At 35.6% G+C, this 15,403-nt stretch overlaps 1 protein-coding gene across 1 annotated transcript in view; it reads right to left on the reverse strand.

Annotated features, from left to right (window-relative positions):
• Positions 1-15,403, reverse strand: part of grik3 (glutamate receptor, ionotropic, kainate 3) — a 254,320-nt gene that overhangs the window by 110,071 nt on the left and 128,846 nt on the right. The window contains exons 2-5 of the mRNA XM_031896913.1: positions 11,536-11,712; positions 11,053-11,310; positions 7,814-7,995; positions 5,463-5,516 (exon numbers count right to left, since the gene is read on the reverse strand). Of these exons, the coding sequence (XP_031752773.1) occupies positions 5,463-5,516; positions 7,814-7,995; positions 11,053-11,310; positions 11,536-11,712 (671 nt within the window). The remainder of the gene's footprint in view (positions 1-5,462; positions 5,517-7,813; positions 7,996-11,052; positions 11,311-11,535; positions 11,713-15,403) is intronic.

The raw sequence follows: 15,403 nt of genomic DNA on the forward strand, positions 1-15,403 counted from the left end.
TCTGCAAAAAAATGTCAAGAATTTTTTTTTTAGTCAATATATACGTCCATTTCTAGCCACCACCAGCTAACTTTTCATAAATTCTGGTTCTGTGAGTAAATTACCTCTTGAGCATGTTGTTATTTTGATGGGAAAACTATTGAGCTAAGACATTATTACTGTATAAAATTATTTGGGGGCAGTATTGCCTGCACCTCAGTGGCTATAGTAAAGTGGATGGTATAACTTTTCAGAGGAAGCAAAAACATACAAGCTTGAATGAATCAGAAACTTTCATACTCGGTGCAACAATACGATTTTGTTGCACAAATTTTGTCGCAAAGTATTAAAAAGTCACGCAAGGTGCGAAATTGTCACGTAAGGTACGAAATTGTCGCAGAAAATACGCTCAGTAAGAAAAACTCAGATTCGGACAGATCGTGCATTAATAAATATGCCCTTTTACCATGAGAAAAATGTAGGTTATTTACAAAATCAGCCAGCTGCATACTTGAAACATTAAGTACTAGTGAACTTTCTTAGTATGTTTTCTTAAAGAAGATCTGTCACCCAGACATAGAAAGCTGTATAATAAAAGTCCTTTTTAAATTAAACATGAAACCCAAATTCCTTTTTTTCATTAACACATTTATACCCATTAAAAAGGCATTTAAAAACCCCACTTGTCAATCATATATTGCCTGCCCTACCTCTATGCCTTAGGCAGAAAATTACTTTCGCTTTCCATTCAGCACTCACTTTCCCCCTCCCTCCTCACCATCTAATTGCATAGCCACTGCATGGGCATGTTTATCAGGTCCCCCATTCTGGCACATACACAAGCTTGTCTTAATTACAGTTTCCACAATATGGTGCCTGCCTGCTTGGCAGGTGTCAGTAATGTTTATGTTGTTTGACAAACACAATAGTAAATAATTTTGAATTATATCTTAGGGTGACAGGTCCCCTTTAAATGGACTAGAGGTCATAAAAAATAACACTTATAATTAATAGTTTTATTTTAGTCTTATTCATAATCTATACAGATATATTTGCAGATATGTACTGTTCAGGCATTAAACAACATTTGAATGCATGACAAAGAAGAAATGAAAACTTGATATTACTTAAGGCCATAAAAGCAAGGGTGCAATCAAGCAATGCATGTCTTGCCTGGCAGATAACCAGCTACTGTATATAGGGTTGCCAGACAGAAAGTGGAAGGGTACAGAACAGTGACGAATCTTAATGCATCCTTTGGCTGAGATGGATGTCTGGCTATTGTGTTTAATCACACAAAGATCTGCTGTTTCAGGAAGCCTATGGCTGGATGAGGGACAGGAAACCATTAACTCCTTCATAGCTACTCTGTCACATATTTTTAGTCAATTTAATAATTGTATGGTGCCATTTTGAAACTAGCATTTGTGGTGTTGCAGGGGAATGGTTAATGTAACGCAACAAGTATGAATCCATATTTTTTATAATAGTGTACATTCATTATTTATGGAGGCTTTCTTTAGATGGAAGTAGAATTAAACATTTGCAAACTCTATGTAATGATTGTTTATTTTTAAGCATTCTGTGTTAGTCTACACAATTATTGGTTAAACATAAACAAATAAAAGTAAAGTAATGTAGGTTTTTCTTGATCTTTTTTTCTTTATTTTGTTTTCTCCCCAGCTGATAATTTGTCATTCATTCTAATACAGGGTCAAATTTTTCTCAATTTGAATATGAAGTAACATAATAAAAAGTCTCAAGTTTGCCCAAGTCTAGTAACCCATAGCAAACAATTGGATGTTTGCTCACCAGTAAATGATACCTAATTTGTTGCTAGACAAGTAGCAAACCATTTAGTACATTACCTCCAAATTCTCATTTAATACTTTTATTTCTTCTGATTTGATTATTTTTAACAATGTTTGCTTTGTGCAGAAACTGCCACAGCAGCTTTCTAGCCACAATCCCACTGTATGCAAGTATCAGAACCTGATACCTGGTACTGATTCAACTGTATGCTAGAATGAGAAGTACCTGGTCCTGCCTTCCCAACATTTTGTTTCAAAACCTAGGGTACTGAACCAAAGGGTGATCTTGGTCCACCCTTTGCTGCTATAACAGCCTTTGCTCTCCATTGTTGGTGGCCTTCAGCCACAAGCCTATTACTGAGATTGGGATCTGATGATGGGAGATCAGGCCTGGCTTATAGCTGGCTCACATATGAACTGTTGCTGCATTTAAATATTTCCATATTATGATGACTTCACTTACAGTTCAAACATGGCAGAAATGGAACAAATGGACATATTGTCTAGCTAGAATCCTATGACAGCGACATGATGAGTCACTGAGCTTTTTATTAGGGAATCTTTTTTTTGCACACTTTCCTGACCTGCACCTTTTCAAATTGCAGTAGATCTCTGCATTCCAATATGGAGGCCAGGTGTATTGACAGAAATTATTAGCTCCACCTCAACATGCATAGAAGACTTTACAGTAACTATAGAAATGTTGCCACCCCATGAATTTATGTAGACAGCCATAGACTAGCATTGTTGTAATGTAGCTTGCTGCACATATTATCTTGCACATGTCCATCTAATACAAACTAAATGTCTCTGTGGAGGCATTTATGATACACAACACCCATGTAGTGTTGTATTAACCTACATAGCACTGAAATTAATTTCAGCTCATCATAAAAGCTTCTTTTCCTTTTCTATTTGCATCTGTTCTTTCGCATTGCTTGTAGAATTTGATATAATCTAATGGGGAAAAATTGCTATTTTATTAATGTAAACATGTTTAGAATAAAAGAGTTAGAGATTTTTCACTGACATTTTGTTGCTTAAAAGCACTTACCTAGACATTGCACTAAGACTGCAAATGTACTGTAATGAGGTCATGGCAACTGTTTGTGTTTATTCATTTAAATTATTTACCACCAATTTTAAAATATAGTATGTGGAGATTTGCCATACTTCAAAAAAAAAAAACTAAAAGAAAACAGCCATTTCACAACCATTTATTGAATACCATCTGCAAGTGTTTGATTCAGTGAACTGTACGCAACCTTGCTTTTTGGCAAAAAGTTGCCTGTTACTGAGCCAAATGTTGACACAAAGTACTGAGTGTTGACTTGGGAGCATTTAGATGCTTTCAGTGTAGCATAATAAGCCAATTCATTAGGATCCCCAGGGCCTCGTACCGCTGAATCCTAACCACATGCAGTACAAGCCAGGAACACTGCCTCAAGGTACGCTGCATTAAACCATCACCCTTGCAGTAAATCTGTCATTGTAGAGCTGGGAGCAAAAAGAGATGTATGATTGACTTATTTATTTTAAAAGGGCAGTAAATGAAAAAATTTGGATGAAGTACAGAAAGAAAATGCAAGATTGCCCTGAGATGTTTGGAGGTTATGACTGATAATCTATAATTGTGGACCACAAATGGGTCAATTTGATATAGTAGCCAGAATCATTTGTGTTGTTTCATTTAGTTTCTATATCATGCAACTTCCACTGCTTTCTGCATTAAGTTTTTATAGTTATTTTTTCCTTCACTAATTTAGCTTGTTTGGGGAAAAAAACAGAACTTCCTCATGACATCTCTTATTCAACAATTAACATAATTATAACCTAAAAGGACATTTGATATCAAGTACCATATCATATCTTTGATATCTATAATTCCTATTTAATTAGACCCATCACATTATGTAGCCATTTATTTTAGCCCATTCCCCTTTACATCTTACAACTTACCTCCCGCCCATCCTCTTATAATCATATATGGCTTAACACAGGCCATTTTTGATTAAAAGCACAGTCCGCAGGTCTTTGCGCTCTTACATGCAGTGGGCTAATTGCAAAAAAGATGGCTGATTGTGGCTTTTTTTTTGCACTCTGCACTCTGTGCGGGGCATTGTTCAGAAAGGAAACCAGATGCATTTCTCTATACTAAATGGGTTTAGAATATTAAACTTGAAATATTTTGTGACATGATAGGCTGTAAATTAACCAGAGAAAACATTAATGAAAGTTTTATGTTGAGACCCACATTTCACTTGGCTGCTATAGAATGTGACATCTACAAGTTGTTGATTCATTGAAGTGAACCTTGCATTTGGCAACCAATTGTATTTTACTGAGGCAAACACGGATACAAAGTACTAAGTGTTGACTTGGGAGCATTTTGATGCTTTTAGTATAACCTAATAGGCCATTTCATTAGAATCCCAAGGGCCTCGTATTGCTGAATCCTAACCACATGCAGTACAAGCTAGGAACACTGCCTGAAGCAACTCAGTATTAAATAATCAGCCATGCAATATATCTGTCACTGCAGACCAAGGGAGTTAAAAGAGATTTCTGATTTACTCATTTATTACAAATCCCTTTTGTTTCCCCAGCTTCGGGCATTCCTACAAATAAGATGCATAACTCCTAATTAAAAGAATTTCCTCAAGCTGACTGAAACAGATAGGTATAGCATTAATTACATTGGCAGATTGGCCTGAATAAAATAAACTCCTATCGATCTAGTTTTCCCCACATGTAGCTTTTTCTCTTTTAAATAAACAAAAGTTCAAGTCAATGGAATTATTTGATTTGGTACTTAAGGATTTTGATAAAAAAACAATAAGCACACACGTATTACACACTACTTAAGTAAGAAACTACTATTACTATTCTTCATTAACCTAGTTTGCATTTTCACTGGGGATAAAAATACACTACTGAAAAGTGGCTAAATAGAGGACTCACTGGAATAAGGTTTAGCATAACTTAGCAGTGGCATGTTACCAAACCTTTTTTTTCCTACTGAGGAATGATCTACCCGATTCACTTTAACTTACATAAGAGATGATTTCCCAATATAAAAATAATAAAAACTCATATAGAGGGGTCCAATTTTTGTTCCAGTTAGTAAGGAGATAAGACTTTATAAACCAACATGTTTTTTTAGATGTTATCAACTTCCTCCAGGTCTATCTGAGGAAGTCACTAACAAAGACAAAACACGTTGGCTTGTGAAGCCTTATCTCTTTAGTGACCTGACCCGACTAGTGCAATAGGAGTACACATGGAGCTGCAGCTTTTTATTAAAGCTATACAGTTTTACATTATGGCTTTTTGTCTATCTGTATCATTTATGTTTCAGATCATTGAATAAAAAATAATAACTTTCACTTATCCCTTGGACTTGCCATGAGGCACTGGCTTAATCAACATTACTTCATATTTCTAATATCTACCTACTAAATAATCTTTGCTTTCTTAGATACTGAATAATTGCTTTCATCATAATGCTACATATTAGGTCAGCGGAATCTAACTAGATGCTTATCATTTTTATTCTACCCTCAACATGTACAGTGCATTCCTCAGACCTACAAATAACAAGTTTACAAAACTGAAGTTATTGTGTTTCAACTCATAATGAGATCAAAGATTTTGATACTATCAAAGACTTACCAGAGTGGTAAATATGTAGTGGTAGTACTCTGTCATCATACCCATTGCCATGGCCTAAGAACAAGAAAAAAATGTAAGAATTGTTGGGTGTGTAGTTTGTAATGCATTCATGCAAGGCAGAGATTTGGGCACTACCAATACTGTATTGTTTAGATTATGTATATTGAGTAGTGATGAGCAATTTTTTTCACCAGGCATGGATTCACAATGAAATTTCATGTAAATTTTTTCAGCAAAACAGCAACAAATTTTCTTCAATGCATTTAGAGAGAGAAAAAATTTAAGAAAAGAATGTCCATATATTTTATTGACTTTGGCATGAGAAAAAAATGTCCATTGATAATTAGGACTGCTCTGCTTCCTAGCCCTAATGCAGAGCAGCACTCACTACTCTGGCCGCCCAGCCGTCAAAGGATTTCTGCATGCAGCTTCCAGAGGGAGAAGAGAAAAACAGTAAACTCATCTGCACAAGATTGCTTATTTTAAAGAAACAGTACAGTAGATTTTCTAACTAAAGTATATTGCAAATATGCTTCTTTTTCGGTGAAGAAGCAGAAGATGCAATATTTTTTTCTTTAATGCCTTTGGCATGAGAATAAAACTTGAGAATAACTTTTATTTACTTCAATGCATTTGAAGTGAGAAAAAAATACAGAAAAAAACTTCTATTTACTCCAGTCCATTTGACATGAGAAAAACATTCATTGACTTTGATGCATCTGGAGTGAGAAAAAACTGGAGAAAAAACACCCATTGACTTTAATGCATCTGGCACAAGAAAAAAAACACGAGAATAAAACATCTATTATTAATGTATTTGAAGTGAGGAAAATAAAATACTTCCATTGACTTCAATGCAATTAGGAAGACCTGAGAAACAAACATCCATCTACTTTAACGCACATGAGTGAGAAAAAACTAGAGAAAAACCACCCATTGACCTTAACACATATGGCATGAGAAAAAAACTGGAGAAAAAAAACACCCATTGACCATAACGTATATGGCATGAGAAAAATTGGAGAAGAACCACCCATTGACTTTAATACATTTGGCACAAGAAAAAAACTGAGAAGAAAACATCCATTACTAATGCATTTGAAGTGAGGAAAATAAAATACTTCCATTGACTTCAATGCATTTAGCAAGACAAAAAATTTGAGAAAAATGCCTATTGACTTTAATACATTTGGAGTGAGAAAAAACACTAACATTTAGAATAAAATATGAATGGGTACATTGTTGTATAAAATGTTAGATAATGGAATGTTTGTGAGACCTAGAACATGTTTTCTTTACAGAGAGTTGATAATATTATTGGGTCATTACAGGTAGCAGTCTTTAATCCACATAAGCAGTTAAATACCAAGGGGAGTAAAATACTAAAGGCAATAAACAATTACAGGATTAAACAACATGGTTTGGGAATCCTCTGTGTTCAGTATTGATTAAACTCATGCTGGCGTGTAAGAAGGATGGAGTATAATGCTTGTTAATGAATGACATTCAGCATATTAAAAACAAATACTCTCACAAGGTCTTTGAATAAAAGCAGCCAACTATGTTAATGCGAAAAATAAATCAGTCTTTGTAAAATATTACTTAAAACTATTGTAAATGTCTGTAAACTGTTTCTGAAAAGTTGGGCTCTGAACAAGATATTTGATGCTTTTTGTTCTTAATTGTTTAAACATACAGTTACATAGTTACACAATTAACTGAGTTGAAAAAAGACCAAAGTACATCAAGTTTAACCCCTCCAAAAGTATATATACACACTCTTACTGACCTATCTATATACTCACATATATAATTTTTATATACCAACATTAATACTTATTGTAGAATTTAGTATGACAATGCCTTGGATACTATGCTTGTTTAAGCAATCTTCCAAGCCCCTCTGTTACTATAGGGCTGACATCTGGTGTGTTGATATTTTCTATGGCGAAAAAGATCCCCCTCTCATAACCGTAACTTGTAATCATGGCACTTCACAATCACCTTTTTTGCAGAGAAAGCAACCCTACCCTAACTTTGGCTATCCTAGTTTAAATCCCCCACTCCTTTTACTAGTACTCTCTCTAGCTCATTAATATCCTTCTGCAGGCTGGAACCCAAAACTGCACTGCATACACAAGGCGAGGCCTTAACAGGACTTATATAGAGGCTAAATTATGTTTTCATCCCTCAAGTTAATGTCCTTTTTTATACTAGATAGTACTTTATTTGCTTTAGTCGTTAATATGTTTTATTATTTGTTCATACTTTTTAATGTAATGTGTTGGCCTGCTTTGAGGTGGCATAAACCATCCTAATCTATGTCAAAACAAGGGCCTTGGACCACTTACCTGTCTGAGTATTTGGGCAGCCATAGTATGACTGCAGTCAAAAATTATTCTGAATTCCCTGCCTCGCTTCATCTCTTTAAGAAGGGGACGAGCATCCTCAGACTCTGGGGGAAGTTGCCGAATTTTCAGGCGGATATTGTACCTGGCAGGGGCCATGATGAGCTCCTGTAGACGAATAAGGCCTAGGGGAAACACATTGTTTAAGAAATTTGATTCTCATTCTCAATAAATACAAATTTAGCAATTAGCAAGACTATCCTACTTTAAGCTTTCTAGCGTACAATTTCCAGTTTATAATTAAAGGTTAAAGCATTATTGCAGCTGTAGTTCAGGCCCAGGTCATATAAAAAGGTACTCTGATGAAAATCATTCCTTCTCTATTTACACTTACTCTTCTCATTTTACATAATTGTCACTGAAAGTAATAAAGGTTTTTGTTTTTAATGCAGGGTATTCTGTTACATATATGTAGCTCCAGTAGGGTGATTGATTACCTTTGGGATGCCTACTTTGAGAGTCAGAGGGTGCAAAGGAGACAGTAAGGGTGATTTTGCATTCTCTGGGGTGTAAGTAATAGGTGGAGTGAAAAGAGATACAAAATCATGCCCCTTAGTGCTCACTTAACAAGCACTTGCTTCCCTGGGAATGGTAAACTCTACTCTGTAAAGCTGTATTGTTAATCAAGAAAGCAGAGAGAAGTTTTAGGGGCCACAAGCCAGGCCTGTCTAGCACCTCCTTCCACTCCTTAACTTGTGCATTCTAATGATGCACAAGTTAGGGGCAGCTTTGGGGATGCCTATGTGCCTCTCCCCTCCTGCCCCTCACCAGTACAACCCTGACTAACACAGTCAACACTGTATTTGTGAAGTTAGTAGCAAGTCTTCATCTGGGTAATGGAGAGCCACACAGTGACCAAAGTGCAAATAATGGCCTTTTTAGTACTTTGCACATTGCATTGCAATCTACTTTTATGAAAGGGTTATGCTCCCTTTAACTTAAAGCAGTGGTTGAATATTTTATAAGCACCCCCAAATACTGAAATTAAATATATTGTTGTTTACCCAAGAGAGCAATTGGTACCAAATAAATCTTAATTTTGTTGGAACTTTTTGGCATTAGTTCAAATTGATTTGCACCTCATATTAATTGTTAGATCTGAAGTAATTTTAGATTAGTTAGCTTGTAAGCTTCGCTGGAGCAAGGAATGATGTGAATAATTAAATTTTTTTTGAAGAACATGTAACATAATAATAAGCATAATAATAAGCATTACATTAATTTAAAAAAAAAAAAACTTTTTTGTTAGCTATGTAAATAATCGGTAATACCAAATAAAGAAAGATCTGCTTATTCAATTATACACAGGATACTAAATTATTATTGCCCTGCTTTTGAAACAAAATATGCATTTGCTACAGAAGCATTATACCATTTGTATAAATTGGTTACTTTGTAGGACAGGAGCCATTCCTGTAATATTGTAGATCAGAAATTTCTTAAAAATCGCTTCAAAGCTTCCAGTCTATAGTATCTTATCTCCCACATATCATTAGGTACCAAGAGAAAACACCCTAAATATGAACGCCAAGGGTCCACTGAACAGTTTGATGCCCAATATGTATAGGCTTACCTAAGAATGTGGCATGTAGGGGCCCCAATGTGAATATACCCCCATATGATCTGTCATTTCAGCTTCTGCAAAATCAACGCATTTACATCATTTTGTGTGGGATAAAGCTAGAAAAAAGTATGCTCACCCCAGAAAGCCATATATTTTTGGAAAGTACACATTTCCTGATATCTAAAATGGATATTCCAAAGTACCAAGCCACAAAGCTTTCCTAAGTTTGCTGATTTTTATGACATTTCCAAAAATCACCTCAAAACTTCCAATATGCAGCATCTTATTTTCTATAGGTCATTAGGTACCAAGATAAAACACCCTAAATATGAACCCCAGAGGTCTACTGAACAGTTTGATGCCCACTGTACATTGGTTTATCAAAGCACATGGCACTTAGAGACCCCAAAATATACCTTGTGCACACTAATTTCATGGCTTACCTTTACCTAATTCATAACCACATGGCAGTTTTATGTGGGATAGAAACTGCAGAAATGTAGGGTGACCCCTGAAAACCCTGAAAATATTTTTGGAAAGTACACAATCTGACAAATCCAACATGGGTAAAGAGTCCTTTCTACACCAAAGTATCAATCTGCAAAGCTTTCCTAAAGTTAGTGGTTTCTATGACATTTCAGAAAATTGCCTAAAAATGTTGCAATTTGACACATTTATCTCACACAATTTCTTGCATACAAAGGCAATTCACCCCAAATAGTAACAGAGAGACCAGAGGTCTACGGAACAGTTTGATGCCCTATATGCATAGATTTACCAAACTATGTGGTGTACAGGGGCACCCAAATAAAAATAGGGCATATGAATTTTCACAAATGACACTCCAGCTCGTGCAGTTTTTGCACCCGGTATGTGTATTATGTGCCATAAGACCCCCTAACAGTATGGAGACCCTAGAAAACCATACATTTTCCAAAAATACACATTCTGACAAAACAAAAATGGGTAAATACATCTTTCTACTTCAAACTACCAAACTACAAAGCTATGCTTAACAGAATAGTTTTTATAATATTTCTGAAAATCGTCACAAAGCTTGCATTTTGGCCCATTATTTACCCCACATTTCATAATGTACCAACATAAAACACTCTAAATATGAATGCCAGGGGTCTACTGAACAGTTTGATGCCCTATATGCATAGATTTACCAAACTATGTGGTGTATAGAGGCACCCAAATTGAAATACAGCAGACAAAATGTCCATGTGCAAAGACAAGTAACAAAGAACAATGTGAAATGCAATAAAATTGCTAAAATCCCCAAAAAACCTAAAATCAATGTTTTTTTTTTCCTAGTGATATCTGCAGTCAGAATCACAGTTTGACATCTTTTTATGCCAGCACGTAGGAGCTACGTCATTGGCAGGGAAAGGGTTAAAGAAATATTTTATTTGCAGTTTGCAAAGAAAATATCATCTGTACATTGACATATTTCTTTTCTACTGTTTAACTGTCTCTTTATGCTTCTGTGTGGTAACATGTACCTGACAGTGGTATAATATTGCTAATATTCCTACTATACACATATTTACATTTTACATTTTTGTTTCTATCCCCAATAAACAAGTAACTTTCTTGTATTATCATACGGTACCTGTGCTGTCGTCATACACAACTGTGGCTGACCTCCATTTGAGGAACTGAACCAAGTCCAGTATAGCGTGGCTGAGAGAAGCATAGTCTGGGTACAGGTTAACATAGAATGAGTCCCTGTTATCTAGCGGGTGGTGCTTCCATCGGACCTGGATGTGTGGCACTTCCAGTGCGTTGCAGATAGATTGAACTGCGTTTGATGAGGAGCTATGAGATGGGCCAAAGATGGCAACTACTCCAAGAGCAAGCTGGTCACAGGCTGCAAAATAGATGTACCACAAAGGCAATGTTATCTAACCATTCAAAGGGTTGGGATTTTCTCCAAACAACCAGGACTAACCATACAGAGATCTCAATGACTCCATTATAATAAATGTGTTTATCAAATGCATATATGTAACGGAAATATATTACAATGTAAATGACTGTTAGATACTTTTTATGTGTATGTGTGTATTTTTGAGGATGTAGATGTTGCACTTACCTTTCCGATTGGCTTCAAAACTGTCGTACAGATTAATTCTCTGAATGTCATAGGTTAATGTTGTATTTGGCAGCAACGTTCGGTTTCTGTTGATAATGCTTGCTGAAAACCTGAAGGCTTGTTCTTCTGCACTTACAAGTTGCCCTGTGGGTCCTTCCAGATGCTCAAAGATGCCTCCTACAGGAACAAAGATGACATTAGCAAATATAAGTCAATATTCTAATAATCCAGTTTGGCAAAAACAGAGTCAAATCTGCATAATAAATTATGGATTTACTGAGGGCCTTGAGAGCTCAAGGTACCAAAAGGTAAAAGTTACTGGAAGACAATAAGTGAAGTACATAGAAAAAAAATACACAGAAACATATATACCAATATATATATAGTACATGTATATTTAATTTAAATAAATTAGGATTATTGAAAATTAAAAAAAAGTATTACAATTTATTAGGATGGAAAGAAAATAACCAAATAAAACAAATACTTATACACACCACTATCTAAAGCTGCCCATACATGGGCAGATCCGATCGCTTGGCGATGTCGCCAAGCGAGCGGATCTTCAACCGATATCCCCACTTACAGGTGGGTGATATCAGGTAACATGTAGGCGAATTAGATCGTTTGGCCTTGGGGCCAAATGATCGAATTCTAACGGCGGCAATGGGGCAGTCGGTTCGGGGACCGCATCAACAAGCCGATGCGGTCCCCGATCCGACTGAATTTTCTAACCTGCCCGATCGATATCTGGCCAATTTCAGGCCAGATATCGGTCAGCCAGGCCAGTCGGTAGTGCTCATACATGGGCCGATAAGCTGCCGAATCGGTCCAAGGGACCATTATCAGCAGCTACAATCGGCCCGTGTATGGGGACTCCCGGCTGTCTGCTTGCTATCCTTCACACTGATTAATCTTTTGTGAAGAAAGCTATTTGAAACTTAGTTGTCTAAATTGTGCTGGCCTTAAAGGAGAACTAAACTCTGTCTTGACCCACTGGTTGTAGATTTAATTAACAAGATGTAAAGCTGCCAGCTCTGCTTAACATGGGTGTCTCAACCTTAGTGCCTGGGATTAGTGATTAGCAATTTTTTTTTTTTTGCCAGGTATGGATGTTACTGAAAAAGTCACAGTGCAAATGAAAAATTCACAGCAAAAAAATGCTCCTTAACTTCAATGGGCTTTGCAAGTTTTTGTTGCTTTGCAAATTTTTCTGCAAAGTGAAATGGAACAGATTTCTGCTTATCACTACCTAGGATACTATCTGGCCTGCTCTAGAGGGTGACTCTAATGTCAGGAGTACTGCATAGAAAAAAAACAGTACCAAGACAAATACTGGTAGAAATGCCATCATATTTTATTCACTGAACTTATTGCACCAGTCTGAAGTTTCAGAAGCTCTATAACAGTAATGATTCAGGCATTTAAAGTTTTCCATAGGGGGTCACCATCTTGGATTTTGTTAGGAGTCAGTGACATTCACATGCTCTCTGGGCTGCTGTTAAGAAGCTTAGCTTAGGGGTCATCACAAATCATTAAGCAGTCAATTAGGCTGTCATAGAAGCTGATGCTACAGGTTGATGCAAACTGGACTGGATTCTGAGCTGACATGTAATGAAAATCTTGAAATAATTACCTTGTATTATGATATTTATATTCTATATACAGTATATTGTAAGTGGGTCCCTAAGCCAACAGCCGCCCAGAGCTTGTGCTGTGAATCATCAGGAAAGAAGATAAGGAAAGAGGCTGTAGTTGCCTTGGGGGGGTCAGGGTACAGAAGCCCAAAACATACCAAACATCCTTTAAAACCCTGACATAAATAAAGCCTAACAACAAAGATATACTGTATGATAAAAGCTACAAGGGAACCAGAATGACACAATTTATTACATTACATTTTAATGATTATTATATAGGATTTCCAATCAAAAATACAAGAGTCTTTAATGTTGATCTTTTTATTACGACACATTGAAGCAATTGTATATCCTCTGCCATTTTGATGCCTACTAACTGAAGGCATGCTGGGAATTATTCAAGAAGCAGCAGCTGCAGAAAATCTACATGGTTGACTGGTTTGTCAAGTAAACACTGATTAGCATGTTCTTAATGTGTTTTTAAGGTTATTAGGTAGCTGCTGTCCCTATGGTATGAATCCAATCATGGGCAGCTCCAAAAAGTCTTATACTGCAGGTGATTAGAATCCATCAGCCAAACGAATCGAAGTAGAGAAAATACAAGGGGAAATATAGCCTTGTACTTACAGTATACGTTTATGTTGAAAAACAGTGTTTGAGGAAAGTATAGTGTAACACCAAACAGTGGCAGGTCTTTTTATGGATTAATAACAGACTAATACCCATGGTTTTGAACCTAATTTTGCAGTTCCTGTGAGATAATACAAATATGACATAACTGTGTTATTTTCATGTCTGTATTTATTTTATATTTGAATGCAATTATTTTATTCAATTATATTATGATTTTAATTATATAATTATATTATTTTTTTAAATATTTAAATTCTACATTTTTCTCAGATGATACAGAGCTTTGCTTCTTGTCTAAATAAGTATCTTAATCAACTCTTGGTTTAGTAATTTTGCAGGTGCTAGAGAGGAGCCACAGAAAGTAATGTCTTTGGGTATAGTGGGGACATATTGTTTTAGATTTTATATACTTCTGGTGCCATATTCAATAAAAAAGAAACTTGTTTAGATAATGCCTTATTTTAATGTAGCTTCCTTGTTGATTTCTACACTAGAATAAAAGAGAAGGAAATGAAAGCAGACTAGACAATCTTAGTAATAAAGAATACATCTGAAAACATTTTTGTAAATTACAAATGAATAAAGAAAGAATCTAAATCCAGGATGCAATGTTGGAAATGTGTGTTCTATCCAATAACAGCCAGCAAACATGATTGCACTGAACTCTCTTAACCTCTAGCTTTGAACCTGTCTTTTAAATTAAAAAAAATAAAAATATATCTATGAAATGTTTATTTTTCTAAATACCATTGATGCGATTTTTGATGGATGTCATGCTGTGACCAGTAGCAGCTCAGGTTAAATCTGAGTTGATTTCTGTTCGTACATAAAGAAGTTCTTCAACCATTGATACTGTTAATAAGCAAATAAATGGTCCGTAACACTTCCCAGTGTATACTGAATTTGGAAGATTTAGTCCATCTGGAATCTTTCTCAATTAGACATGAGAAAATGAACACAACAATTAAAGAAATATGTCCCCAATGAGAAAAATAAATAGAGGAGATCAAAATAAAGCGTAGTCTTTTAATGAAGCAAGCTATGGCCATATGGTAGATCCTCTGTTCACTGTGCTCTTCTGAGGCATCATTAATAATAATTAATATAATGTTATTTCCTTTTGAGATCATGTCACCAAAACACTTTAAACATAATACACCCAAGTGTCTATTAAACATTTCCTAATAGATTTTGAAATCACTATCACAGACCAACATAGACAATTGAAGCTAACACTGCATTTTTAAGCAAATTGCCATGTTTATTACTTTGCGAGGGTACAAACTAAACCCATCCTGCTCTTTCCACTCTTTTTATTAGAGCTTAAACAGATAGTAGGCTTCTCCTATTTATATATCAGTCACTCATTCAAACTACTGCCTGCTTACTAGGATAAATTGGAATCTTGCAAGCAGATAGTTGCTGAAATTCCTAATCAGAGAGTCGGGGAACAAAAAGCTAAGTAATTCAAAAACAATACCAACAACAACAACATTCCCCCTGCCTGACTCCAGTTTGCAACTGTTTATAGGAACTATTTTGAAATAATTTATATACTTGTTTTTTTTATATATTACTAGTCTGGACAGTCACTT

The sequence above is a fragment of the Xenopus tropicalis genome, chromosome 2 (genome assembly GCF_000004195.4).
Source record: "Xenopus tropicalis strain Nigerian chromosome 2, UCB_Xtro_10.0, whole genome shotgun sequence".
NCBI lineage: Eukaryota > Metazoa > Chordata > Amphibia > Anura > Pipidae > Xenopus > Xenopus tropicalis.